The following is a 12,769-nucleotide window of genomic DNA, read 5'->3' as shown; positions in this document are numbered from 1 at the left end:
ATTTTATTATTTTTTAAAAGATTTTCTTTTTTTTAAGATTTTATTCATTTTGTTTAAGAGAGAGAGAGAGAAAACACAAGCAGGGAGAGGGGCAAAGGGAGAAGCCGACTACCCACTGAGTGGGGAGGCTGACACAGGGCTTGAATCCAGGACCCCGACCATGACCTGAGCCAAATGTACACAGTTAACTGACTGAGCCACCCAGGCACCCTAAAACCTATCATTGTAACAAGAGTCTGATTAGCACAGGAGAGTGAAGGACTGGGCTATGTTCCATGTCAATGATATCAGCTACTAAAATGGACTGGAAAGTTCTCTTGCAGTTATAAAATGCTATGTAAATGCTAAGTAAAAATAAAATAATTCTCAGATCTATTTAATTTCATGTTGTTAGACAACTCTCTTGTTTTAAACTTAAGTAAGAACACCTTTAGAAACCGAATACAGGGAAAAAAAAAAAAAAACAACTCGATATGTTTCAGGCAGTGTTAGTATGGCTAAATCCCATCTTTAATCCCACTCCAATCTGAGAGAATAACATGAGCCACTTGACCTGAGTTTAAGGCACTTTTCTTGAGAATAACTTCTCGTAACATTAGTATGATTTCATGATACACAGCTGTGTTTCTGTTCGTTTCGAGCACATAAGCCATAGGAAACAAGGAACAGCACATGTTAGATGGAATCAATATTAATAGAGAGAGTGGCTGTTATTAACTGCATAATGAGACATTAGTTGGATTGAGTTTAGCATGTTATGTTTTTGGTTCAATGCTTTCTGAGATGCTGGGCAGGGGGAAGGAAGGGAAAGAATCAATGTGCTTTCTGAGCTTGTTTCCTCTGGGTATACTAAGAAAGATAACAGCACACTCACTTCACAGGAGAGTTGTAAGTAACCCAGAATACCTTCAGTTTCTTAAAAATCCCGGGAATGGACACAGACGTGCATACACACATACCTGATTAACTACATCTTTCAATTTTCCTAAAGTCTAATATATATATAAGAAATCTACAGACAAAAACCCTACTTGGTACAATAAATGTTTCTGAAAAGTATGACCGAAAAAAAAAGTGTTTATAAACTGGACCATATCACACACATTGGGATGCCTTATTATTTAAAAGACTACTTTCAATTAAATAAACTAAAGATTGGTATTAAAAATACTCTCTGCAGGAGCGCCTGGGTGGCTCAGTGGGTTAAGCTTCTGCCTTCAGCTCAGGTCATGATCTCAGGGTCCTAGGATCGAGCCCCGCACCAGGCTCTCTGCTCAGCAGGGAGCCTGCTTCCCCCACCCCGACCCCCACCCCCACCCCATCTAGCTCTGCCTGCCTCTCTGCCTACTTGTGATCTCTCTCTCTCTTTCTCTGTCAAATAAATAAATAAATAATCTTTTAAAAAATACTCTCTCTGTTATATAGAAAGTTCTAATCCCTGGAGATACGTATCCTTTAAAACAGGGCTCACCATAGCAACCTGCATGTACACAACTTAACCTGTGCCTTATTTCCCAGCCACCGCTGGCCCTGTTCTTCTTCTCAGGCTCACCCCTAGTGGCTGGGATTTGGTGTCTCCTGCTATTCCTCTGGTTTTATAACTCAACCCATTTCTGTCCCATGGCATGAGCCTTGATCGTCCTCGTAAATCCCGACTAGAACTCCTCTCACTCTCTTGGCCCTTGCAGGAACCCTACCCTCTGAGGCAGCCTCAGGATACCTTTCCTCTCCCCTGCTCCTTCTAGACTTATTTACAAGGGCTCTTCTGATTATTTACTGAAAGGAATGAAAAAAAAATCAAAACGAAAGAGAAGGAACATCACCAGATCACCAGGGTCAGCACAACCTCTAGTCACGCCAGACCCACTGAATCAGCAACTGCGGGGGTGGGCCCAGCACTCTGCAGTTTAGAGGTCCTCCAGGTGATTTTTATGAACACTAAAGGTTAAGAACAACTGGTCTGGAAGAAAAAAGGGCACCTGACAAATATTTTGGACAAAATGAGGCTTCTCATTAAGAAAAATTAATAATTAATGACACAGAAGAATGTCCAAAATATTCTATGTACTAAAACCATAAGTGCAGTATAATTCTTATAAAATATCTTAGAAGTATATTTCCACATGGAAAAATGTCTAGAAGGTTACACACCAAATTGTTAATAGTGGTTAGCTTGGGGAAAAGCCATTTGACTTTTCCCTTATGGATTTCTGTATTTTCTAATCTATAATTTTCCTAATATTTTCCTATAATAAATAATTTTCCTATAATTTTCTAATCTATAATTTTCCTAATTTTAAAAAATGGTTAATGTAGTCATCTTCCACTCCTCTCTGACAAAACTCAGAGGTAAACATTAACTCAGTCCCCAACAGATTTCAGTGTCTGGACTGATGAAGTTTTGTGAAGCTTTAGGGAATTCTAGAGGAAGTGAGGCAGAGATAGTGCTCAGTGCTTCATGACTCAAATCAGTGTTTCTATGAAAAGCTCCTGTGTCTGGAAATGACAGGTCATAAAGCCTGAGAGATTCTGCCCTTCTTAAATAGGCCAACTTAACAAAGAGATGGTGGAGTTCTGAGGGAAAGCAGAACAGATTAAAAACTTCCCTTGGAAGACAATTATTTGTTGCAAAAATTATGTATATAGCGTCCCATTTTCCACCACCCCACTCCCCAGCCCTGTTTATGATCTCGCAGTCATTCTGCAATTACCTTAGTCCTTCCTCAACCTGGCTCCAGGTATACAGTATATGCATATGGCAGACCAGAACGGGGTCTGAAAATAAAGGAGACTGGTAGAAATTCTCCAGAACAAGATAAAGAGAAGAGAAAAGAGGTGAATGTGTATGCACATATCCAAGATCAAGTCTGGTCCTAAGAAATATTCTTTAGCTCATGATGTACCATGGGAAAATCCTGAGGTTTCTACGAGCTGTTCTCATGGGATCATTCAATTTTTTTCACCTCTGGCAAGTTTCCTATTAGAAGCACTCTGCATTCATAAAGGACCCCAAAGCACTTTACCTGTATTATCATCATGCACAGAAGCCACTCAGTGTAATCTGTATACATCCTCTTGCTCTTCACTGCCTACAAGCATATGGGTGGGGCAGAAACAGAAAATACGGTTGTCTCCTTCAGGATAGCTGTTTTGCCCCAGAAACCAGAAAAACTCAGTTAAAAAAAAAAAAAAAGCTTTCAGTAATCCTTAATAATTAACTAGTTCATCTTCACTAAAGGAAAACTACTTATACCAGGAATCTTTACTTTGAGCTAAGAAAATTGATAAAGGTTATACCAATTTTTTTCTATCAAGATACTCTCTATCTCTGGAGTTCTAACTACACCAGAAGACAAGAAATATGACCAATGTCCCAATGCTTTCAATGCTGTATGAAGAGAAAGTTATTTTGTAGAATGAAGACTGAAGCCACCTTTTGTAAAGGCTGTCATCGTGGGTCTGCCTCCTCGATAGTGCTTCAGATTAGAAAATTGGGGCACAAGGTGATTAGATGGTAGAAAGGAGAACACCAGTGCTTGGTCTGCAATGTGACATAAAAGAAAGAGTACAGGCAGTGAAGTCAATTTGAATCCCAGCTCTAAATTATACTACAGTCAGGGCAAATGGCCCTACCTCTCTAAGCCTCCATGTCCTTATCAATAAAATGGGAATAATAAGCTACTCTACCAGGTTGTTACAAAAAATCACAAGTATGTAAGAGCAGAGGGGGGAAAAGAAGTTAGTGGATTGAGAGTTTCAGTTTGGAATGACTGAAGAAGTTCTGGAGATGGATGGAGGTGGTGATGATGGCAGGACACAATACGAATACTTAATGCCACTGAACTACACATTTAAAAATGGTTAGCATTGGTGGTTCAGTGGTAGAATTTCCGCCTGCCACGTGGGAGGCTGGGGTTAAATTCCTGGCCAATGCAAATGGCAGATTCCCCACCCCCCACCCCTGCCTGCCTCTCTGCCTACTTGTGATCTATCTATCTGTGTCAAATAAATAAATAAAATCTTTAAAAAAATAAAAATAAGGGGCACCTGGGTGGCTCAGTGGGTTAAAGCCTCTGCCTTCAGCTCAGGTCATGATCCCAGGGTCCTGGGATCGAGCCCCACATCGGGCTCTCTGCTCAGTGGGGAGCCTACTTCCTCCTCTCTCTCTCTGCCTGCCTCTCTGCCTACTTGTGATCTCTGTCTGTCAAATAAATAAATAAAATCTTAAATAAATAAATAAAAATGGTTAAAGTGATAAATTTCATTATGTATATTTCACCACAATTTTTAAAAAAGATATGTACGGCTCCTAGCACAGTGTCTGGCTCTCTCAGTGAGTACTCAAGAAATGCTAGTCTTTTCCCAATATAAAGGACTTTAAATTTAAAAAAGGGGGGGGTGGGAATACAAAAAGTCAAACAAATTTGTGCTCCCTTCCCTATCTGATTGTGAGAGGCTTTGACTCTGAGGCAGAGCCAGCTGGGACCAATAACCAGTAGTGCTACAGGAGGTCTCCGGGTAGGAAAAGGGAAGCTGTGTTATGTTCAGATCCCAGTCCACCCCCACCCTGGTAGAGAGTCTCCCAGAATATCAGTCTTATAGCTCCCAACATATTTCGAAGAAAGCCAGGAAGCTGAAACCATTTCCCAGACCACACTCCAGGTCATGAGGACAAAAGCATTCACAGTGGCCACTGGTTCCTGTAAGTAGGAGAGAGACAAGACACTTGTGCTGAACACCAACTGGATGGGTCTGGAGCTTGTTCCAGTCCCCATTAAGATGATCAGTACCTTGGATGCCTTTGACTGAGTTTAATGGACACAGAAGACAGTAGTCTCAAAGGCCCGTTACAGGAGGATTAAAAATGCACTTGTCCGCAGTTCAGGGAAAACAATGATTATACGTTGTAAGTCATAGAGAATGGAAAAAACAGATGACTTATCTCCAGGCATATTAAAACATGGCTTCTGATAGGTAGGCTTAATTAGATCTCGATGCGATGTTCAGATAGATGATCACTAATATCCCTCAAACCTAGCTCAAGGAGAATGAAACACAATACCAATCAATTCCAAAACAATACTTACCTTAGGATCTGAGCTCTTGAACTTCAACCTTTCCACCAACTCTATCATAGCTGCCTTCAGTCCGCCTGAGTCTTTGCTCTAAAAGAAAGAAAAGACAGGGATCATTAGACAGAATTTTGATACTCTCTCAAACACAAACAGCATTTCATGGGACAATGAAATGGAAAGCAATTTTTTCTTCTTATTAGCCAAAAGAACTAAATGACTAAGGAAGGCTGCAATGCCCATCTTCCTCTCTCTACTGGACAAAGAGGGTCGGGGCATAAATTGCCCAGTGACCTGACAGAACTACTTGAATGAAAATTAAATGCCATTTGCACAGGCCGACTCACTGCTTCATCTCAGGGTTCAAATGTTCACTGTTGACTGTTCACTGAGTGAGGGCCGAGGCTCTGAAAAGAGATTTTGATCTAGGATGTCCATTTTACAACCTAGTAATTTTTAACTTAAACTTCTACATACCAAATACAGAAGTATGCAGTATTAAACATTCTTACAGAAATAAAAACAAAGAAAATGAAAGACTTAATTGGAAATAGTATTACAGTGTACTGGTTGAGTACAGGTTTTTGAGTCAGACATATAAGGTTTCAAAATTGGGATCTGTCATTAACTAGTGGATTAACCTTAGGTAAATTACAGACTTTCTCAAAACCTCCTGTTCCTTCTATAAAATGTGAATAATAAACAGGGTTATTTTGAGGCTTAAGTGGAACAGTGTCAAGGTATTGCCAAGTATGTGGCACATAGGAAGTGCTCAACAAATGTCTCCTCTTATAATTATTGCATTACAATGATTTTTTATTAAGATTTTATTTATTTATTTGAAACAGAGAGAGCATGTGTGCGCACAAGCAGGAAGAGCAACCGAGAGAGAGGGAGAAACAGACTCCCCACCAAGCAGGGAGCCTGATGCAGGGCCAATCCCAGGATCCTGGGATCATGACCTGAGCCAAAGAAGGCAGATCCTTAACTGACTGAGCCACCCAGGTACCCCTGTATTATAACAATTTAGAGTAGAACAGTCCAAGAGAAATGTAAGCCACAAATCCAAGCCACACAGGTAATTTTAAGTTTTCTAGTAGCCACAAAAATAAAGTGAAACTAATTCTAATAGATTTTTACTTAATTCAGTATATCTAAAATATTATCTCTGCAACATGTTATTTCAACAAGAGACATTAGATACATTTTTCATACTAAGTCTTTGAAATCCAGTGTGTATTTCACATATACACTATTCAGTTTAGACAAACCACATTTCAAGTCCTCCAAAGCTATATACAGCTAGTAACTACTGCACTGATAAAGAGAGATTCAGAGAACACACTCTAGAGCCACACAGCCTGGATTCAAGTCCCAACTCTACCACTGGTTACATGATCTTAGGCTAGTCACTTCGCCTCTCTATGCTTCTATTTCCTTATCTGTAATACGAAGCTAATAACAGTACTTACTTCACAGTGTTATGGTAAGATTAAATGAACTAATACACGTTAAGGTTCTCAGAAAAGGACCTGGAACACGGTATACGCAACAGATTCCTGAGACATTTTTATTACCTCAAAATGTTTTAAACTCCTTAAGAGTAAGAACTACAGCTTCTATCTCTGTATCTGTGCCCAGCATCAAGAAGGTTTTGAAAAAGCCTGCTGAACAAATGAGTGAATGAATACGCAATCTTAAGACATGAATGACCTAATTAGGATACATATGTGTAGCACATTCCAAAATCACATAAATTAGTTTATTTTCTTATCTCTACTCTTGTGTAGGATCTGGTAGGATCATCATCTGCATCTTACCAAGGATGATAAGGAAGCACGAAGAAGTAAAATGACTGATATTTTTATGGGGGAAAGGATAATCAACAGGTACAATATAAACAAACACTACAAATATGTGTTACTCAAAATTGGTCTCAGAATCAGTACGATTTTCCAAATTTGCAGAACCAATTCCAATTCCTCTAAAATAGGAAATTCTTACTAAGATCCTTTATGTAGATTAAAGTAGACTAAAGGCTCAGTCCTGTTTTCCCTCTAACTCCCTTTCTCTCCCAAGTTTATCCAGCAAAAGCCTGGTGTAACATGACTAGATGGGTATCTGCTTTAGATACGCTCTCCAAACACAGCATAGCTAACATTCCCATTCTAGCTGGGGTTCTAAATTTTAATAGTTTGTAGTTTTAAAATAGTGGTTTACAACTCTCCAAATTTCATCACCAATTTAAATCTTTAATCTCTGTGATCTCAAAGCAGACAGCTGGGAAAAAGAATCTGGAGGTCACATACCAGAGAGTGGGTGAGACCTGATGTACCTAAAAAAGGGTTAAGTTGCCAGACACAATCCTGCTTTTATGAGATGATCAGACAATAAAGCCTGTCTGGTGATATCATTTCTGTAACCTGCTTCTCATTGGCTGAACAAGCAGGTCACTTGTCTCTGGAAAGCTCTCTTCCCCCACACCCCAGCTGCCAGCGCCCATTTTAAGCTCTTCAGCAAGAGCCCTGATATATTATGACTTCCCCCCTGGCTCTAGAGAACAGAAAGGAATGCACCAAAACTGTGCCTTAAAACATTCAGAAAAGAAACAGAACGACGAAGGCATCCCTCAGAAGCAGACAGCACGTTTGCAGGCAGATGTGCCTTGTGTGGAGAGATAAGGGAAACCTTAGCCTTCTTTTACAAAAATACAGTGTGTCAGCAGAATCCTCCCTCCTTTTCACCAAGCATCAGCAGCACTGCCTACCCAGGGGAGAGACAGAAGATGATGCACTGATATTCTCCCTTCAGGAAATTCACCCATTCCAACCCATACCCCTGCTTTGAGAATTATTCTCAGAGATTAACTCTGGTGAGTCAGCTATACTCAGTGTCTAAAATGGGTGGTGAAGAAAACATTCTCAGTGTTTTTTTGTTTTTGTTTTTGTTTTACTCGTCAAATAAGTAGATGGTCAGAAAAGAGAGGCTTCCCTGGGCAGACCTGCCTCCAATAGCTGCAGGGCTGGAGAAAAAGTATTAAGTGGAAGACCCTGGCCCCAGAAGATTCACCTCCTTTCTTTCCCCCACACACTTTCTGCACCTCAAAAGCCTTGTATACAGATGTCACGCTAGTACACCTCAGCTGTGGGTGTGCTAAGTAGTCACCCTTGGCCACATCCAGGACCTAGTAATGCACACATCAGGGGGAGAGGCTAATGGCTTGATCCATCTTTGGGAAGACAGACTCAGAAAAAGGTTCTGCAGGCCTCGAAAGCAGGTTCAAGACATTTTGTCTGGTAATTCCTGGGTCCTGGGTACTTGGAGAGTAGTCCAGAAGGGGACGGGCATGGCCCTCTACAGGAAGGGCCCTCTAAAGCATGCAGCATAGGGCAGGGGCGCAGGGTTATCTAGGTCTAAGGTGGTCTCTGAGTTTGAGTGTCCCCAGAGCAAAGGGTGATTATTATGTTTTGTGAATTATCTGTCTGAAAAGGCAGTCATCAGCCAAAAGGTAATAACCAGAGTCAGAAATTACACCCTCATACTTCCCTACTGTGGTGGAATAGAACAATTGCTTCTGAAACCTGTGTTCTAATTGAGAGGTGGACCATGACGTAACAAAGGGCGGCTAATTCTAACCTTATAGACATTTGGTTCCATAAATGTTCAGGTTCTAATATGCCAGCCCTCGCCGCCAGCACTACGGGTGGTGAACTCCAAGTCTCCTGATAGCGCTCTTCTCCACCTCCATCCCACCACATACCTTCCAAGAACACAGGAGTTCAATGTAAACATCTTGTTTACACACCTCTTTCCTGCCCTGAAAGAGTGTAGAATAAAAAGAAACAAGTGCTATGTTGTGACACCCACCTCTCAGAGTCTGATTAATCTGTGAAGATGTAGCATGCTTTACAAAAGCCAACTCCTAGGGACGAGTTGTAACAAAGCCAAAGAAAGGACAAAATGCCTTACACTTGAAATTTTATTCTTTATTCTCCAAAGCACTTTTATATGCTCTTTCACTGGCATTTCAGGATAAACCTAAAAACTTAGGGTATTCACACTTCACAGCCGAGAAAATGGCTCATGGAAATCAAATGAGGAACCTACAAATCACAGGACTCATACACACTGGCAATTCGCAATTACACAGTAACTAAGAGGTGGTGTGTTCTCACTTTACACTGGTCAACAATGGCTCTGTGGAAGTCAAATGATTCCCGGCCAAATCACAAAGCTAGTCAGTCAGGATCAAAACCAGGATCAGAACTATCCAAATGAAAAAGATTTACAATACACACAACAGAAGAGACTGGTGTCAACAACACATAAGGAAATACAGAAAGGAATTCTTATAAATAAGAAAAAGTCAAATAAGCCCAAAAGAAATCCGAACATAACAGAAATGCAGAATGGCTAAGATATATATTAAAAGATGTAAAAAAAAATGCTCAAACTTACAGCAATTAAGATATTTCTTAATCATCTTGAAAAAAAGTTCTGATCGGATATCAACTGATGAAGGGCTTTGGAGAAACTAGGGACCTCCATATGTTGCGGATACAAAATGATGAAGCTACTTTTGAAATCAAATACCTGGCCAGTCCATTTCTCTCTTTATCCCCTAAAGAAAACCCAGCTCCTGCGTCAAGGAGGCACGCACAGACATATTCATGGTAGCACTGTCTGCAGTACCGAAAAAACTGGAAACATTCTAAACATCCATTAACAGTGGGTGGCTAAGTAAACTCTGGAATTAGCAAAGTGTGGAATATAATCTAGCAAATAAAAAGAATGAAGTAGATCTGTTTTGTGCCTGTATACAAGGCAAGAAATAATGATTTTTTTTAAACTTGCAAAAGGATACCTACTACAAATATAATTAGAAAAAAAAAAAAAGCAGAACTGTTACTCTCCATGGATGCTATATACGTATGTAAAAGACCTGAAAGAAATGATTGGAGGGGCACGCCTGGGTGACTCAGTGGGTTAAGCCTCTGCCTTCAGCTCAGGTCATGATCTCAGGGTCCTGGTGTATAGAGCCCCACATCAGGCTCTCTGCTCAGCAGGGAGCCTGCTTCCCCCTCTCTGCCTGCCTCTCTGCCTACTTGTGATCTCTCTCTCCGTCAAATAAATAAATAAAGTCTTTGGGGGAAAAAAAAAAAGAAATGTTTGGAGGGACTGGTATTGCAGAGTAATAGGAAGGGTCTTGGACTTAGATAAAGGTGGTCCTACTGTCTAAGATTTAGAACACACAAAGCTGGGAGTGAGCAAGGGAGGACAGACCTACAGCTTCTACAGTGCCTGGCTACGTGAGTTCGCTTAAATAAATACTGGGGCACTGTTCCCTTTACACTGCAAACATATGAACCAGCAGGTACAAGAGAGAGTTCTTTACCTGGTGTTTATGTACAGATTTCAGGGAGTTTAAAACCCCTAAAACTGTATACAAAATTTAGAATGTACATGCACTTTTCTTAGGAAAGAGACATTACTTTTCCTCTGAGTACCAAAACAGTTTAACTTTCCATGTTAAGACAACTGCATCCAGGGGCGCCTGGGTGGCTCAGTGGGTTAAAGCCGCTGCCTTCGGCTCAGGTCATGATCCCAGGGTCCTGGGATCGAGCCCCACGTCGGGCTCTCTGCTCAGCAGGGAGCCTGCTTCTTTCTCTCTGCCTGCCTCTCTGCCTACTTGTGATCTCTGCCTGTCATATAAATAAATAAAATCTTTAAAAAAAAAAAAAAAAAAAAAAAAAGACAACTGCATCCAGAGAAAAAACACCCAGGCTCTACTCCTACTTCCGCCTCTATCTATGTAAGCCTGGAAAAAGTCATTTTGTATCTTTGGATTTCTATTTCTCAATCTGTGAAAAAAGAAAATGGACCAAATCAGAATCTACAGATTTGTAGCCTGCAGCCTACAGAACTTTTTTTTTCCCCTGGACTTATAGAGTGTTATCCCACACAGCATACTGGGAATTTTAAATAAGTTGCCAGCATTTAAAAATCAGGAGATATGACCTAACAGAAAAGATTTCCAGCTTCTTTTGAAAATCTGAAAGATCAGACTATACTGGGCTCCCATTCCCAATGGCAGCAACTGGCAGAAGCTAAGCCGACAGCTACCTACTTTACAGCAGGTGCGCTCTCTCCAGTTTGCCACGGTTACCCGGGTTTGCTTCTTGCATTTCCACTACCTTTCCACTCTCTGCAGGCATCTGACGTTGCTATCCCTGGAAGTAACACTCTGAAGGTTTTATACCTTTAAGGGTTCTTTTTTTTTTTTTTTTAAAGATTTTATTTATTTGACAGAGATCACAGTAGGCAGAGAGGCAGGCTGAGAGAGGGGAAGGGAAGCAGGCCCCCTGCTGAGCAGAGAGCCCGACGTGGGACTCGATCCCAGGACCCTGAGATCATGACCTGAGCCGAAGGCAGCGGCTTAACCCACTGAGCCACCCAGGCGCCCCCTTTAAGGGTTCTTATATTTGAACTCCAAAAACCTGGGATGTCTCTCTTCAAAGGGGTTGAGTACACCTCATAAACATATGTCCATCCATTTACCCCCAAAACAAAAAAGTAGTACAGTTCATTTTAATGTAAACGTCCTTTGAAAATGTGTGAGGAACGGAAACAAAGGTGGAATATGGTAGATGAAAGCGGCATCAGAACAGGAAGTGTCGGGACCCCTGGGTGGCTCAGTTGGTTAAGCAGCTGCCTTCGGCTCAGGTCATGATCCCAGCGTCCTGGGATCGAGTCCCACATCAGGCTCCTTGCTAAGCAGGGAGCCTGCTTCTCCCTCTGCCTCTGCCTGCCATTCTGTCTGCCTGTGCTCGCTCGCTCTCCCTCTCCCTCTGACAAATAAATAAATAAAATCTAAAAAAAAAAAAAAGAACAGGAAGTGTCTTTTGACTTTTGTCTCTTGACAAGAAGTATCTCTGTAGGTTTATGGGAGTTAGTCTAATCTAATGCCAATAACCAGCTGGGCACCAAAAGAACAGTAATTTGTCCATAGAACTGTAAATGTTAATCACTTAAACATCCTAAACTGGCTCCTAAAGATTGAATTCTGTATTATAAAAAATCAGAAGATGCTGCATTCAGAAAGAATACTGGCTGGCTGTTTTGGTTTTTTTCCTGTTCCACTGGCCTTGTGTTGATAACATACTTTATAAAAAAAAAAAAAAAAAAAAAAAAAAAAAAAAAACACAAACAAACAAACAAAAAAAACGCAACTTCTTTACAAAAAAGGTTTTTTGGGGGGAAACAGTGGAAAAGGCCCAAAAGATAGAATATACAAGTCCTCCTAAGGAATCAAATCAGAAAGCTAAGGCCTTGTCAAAAGAAAACGAAACTGAATTTCTTTATCCCCATGTCATGTATAAAAATTCTTTACCAATATTTTTTTTTTGGTACTTGTTTTTCCAGCTCCAAGTCCATTCCTATGTCAGGCAACTACCTTTATACAGTTGCTCAGATCCGAAATCATTTTTGGTTCTGAGAAACCCATCACCAAGTCTTTCTCAAGCTAATTCAAAAACACATGCCACCTCCAACTACTCATCATTCCTCACTGGTACTACTCCCCAGGCCGAGCAACAGCACTATTCTCGTTCTTGCCACCCTACCAGCCACCTCCACACAGAATTTCACCAGAGTAAAACTCTAAGAATGTAAGTCACATCCCTCCCTCCCTTGCTTAA

The 12,769-nt window shown here is 40.8% G+C and overlaps 1 protein-coding gene across 2 annotated transcripts in view; it reads right to left on the bottom strand.

Moving 5' to 3' along the window:
- Positions 1-12,769, bottom strand: part of TRIM44 (tripartite motif containing 44) — a 110,907-nt gene that overhangs the window by 82,340 nt on the left and 15,798 nt on the right. Inside the window, exons 2-3 of one of the 2 annotated variants that reach the window (XM_044259091.1) lie at positions 5,088-5,165; positions 3,024-3,089 (exon numbers count right to left, since the gene is read on the bottom strand). In XM_044259091.1, coding sequence (XP_044115026.1) covers positions 3,024-3,089; positions 5,088-5,165 — 144 coding nt within the window. The remainder of the gene's footprint in view (positions 1-3,023; positions 3,090-5,087; positions 5,166-12,769) is intronic. The other variant, XM_044259092.1, reaches the window with a different exon arrangement.

Source organism: Neovison vison, chromosome 7 (genome assembly GCF_020171115.1).
Source record: "Neovison vison isolate M4711 chromosome 7, ASM_NN_V1, whole genome shotgun sequence".
Classification (NCBI taxonomy): Eukaryota; Metazoa; Chordata; class Mammalia; order Carnivora; family Mustelidae; genus Neogale; species Neogale vison.
This window is presented reverse-complemented; position numbering and strand designations above follow the sequence as displayed.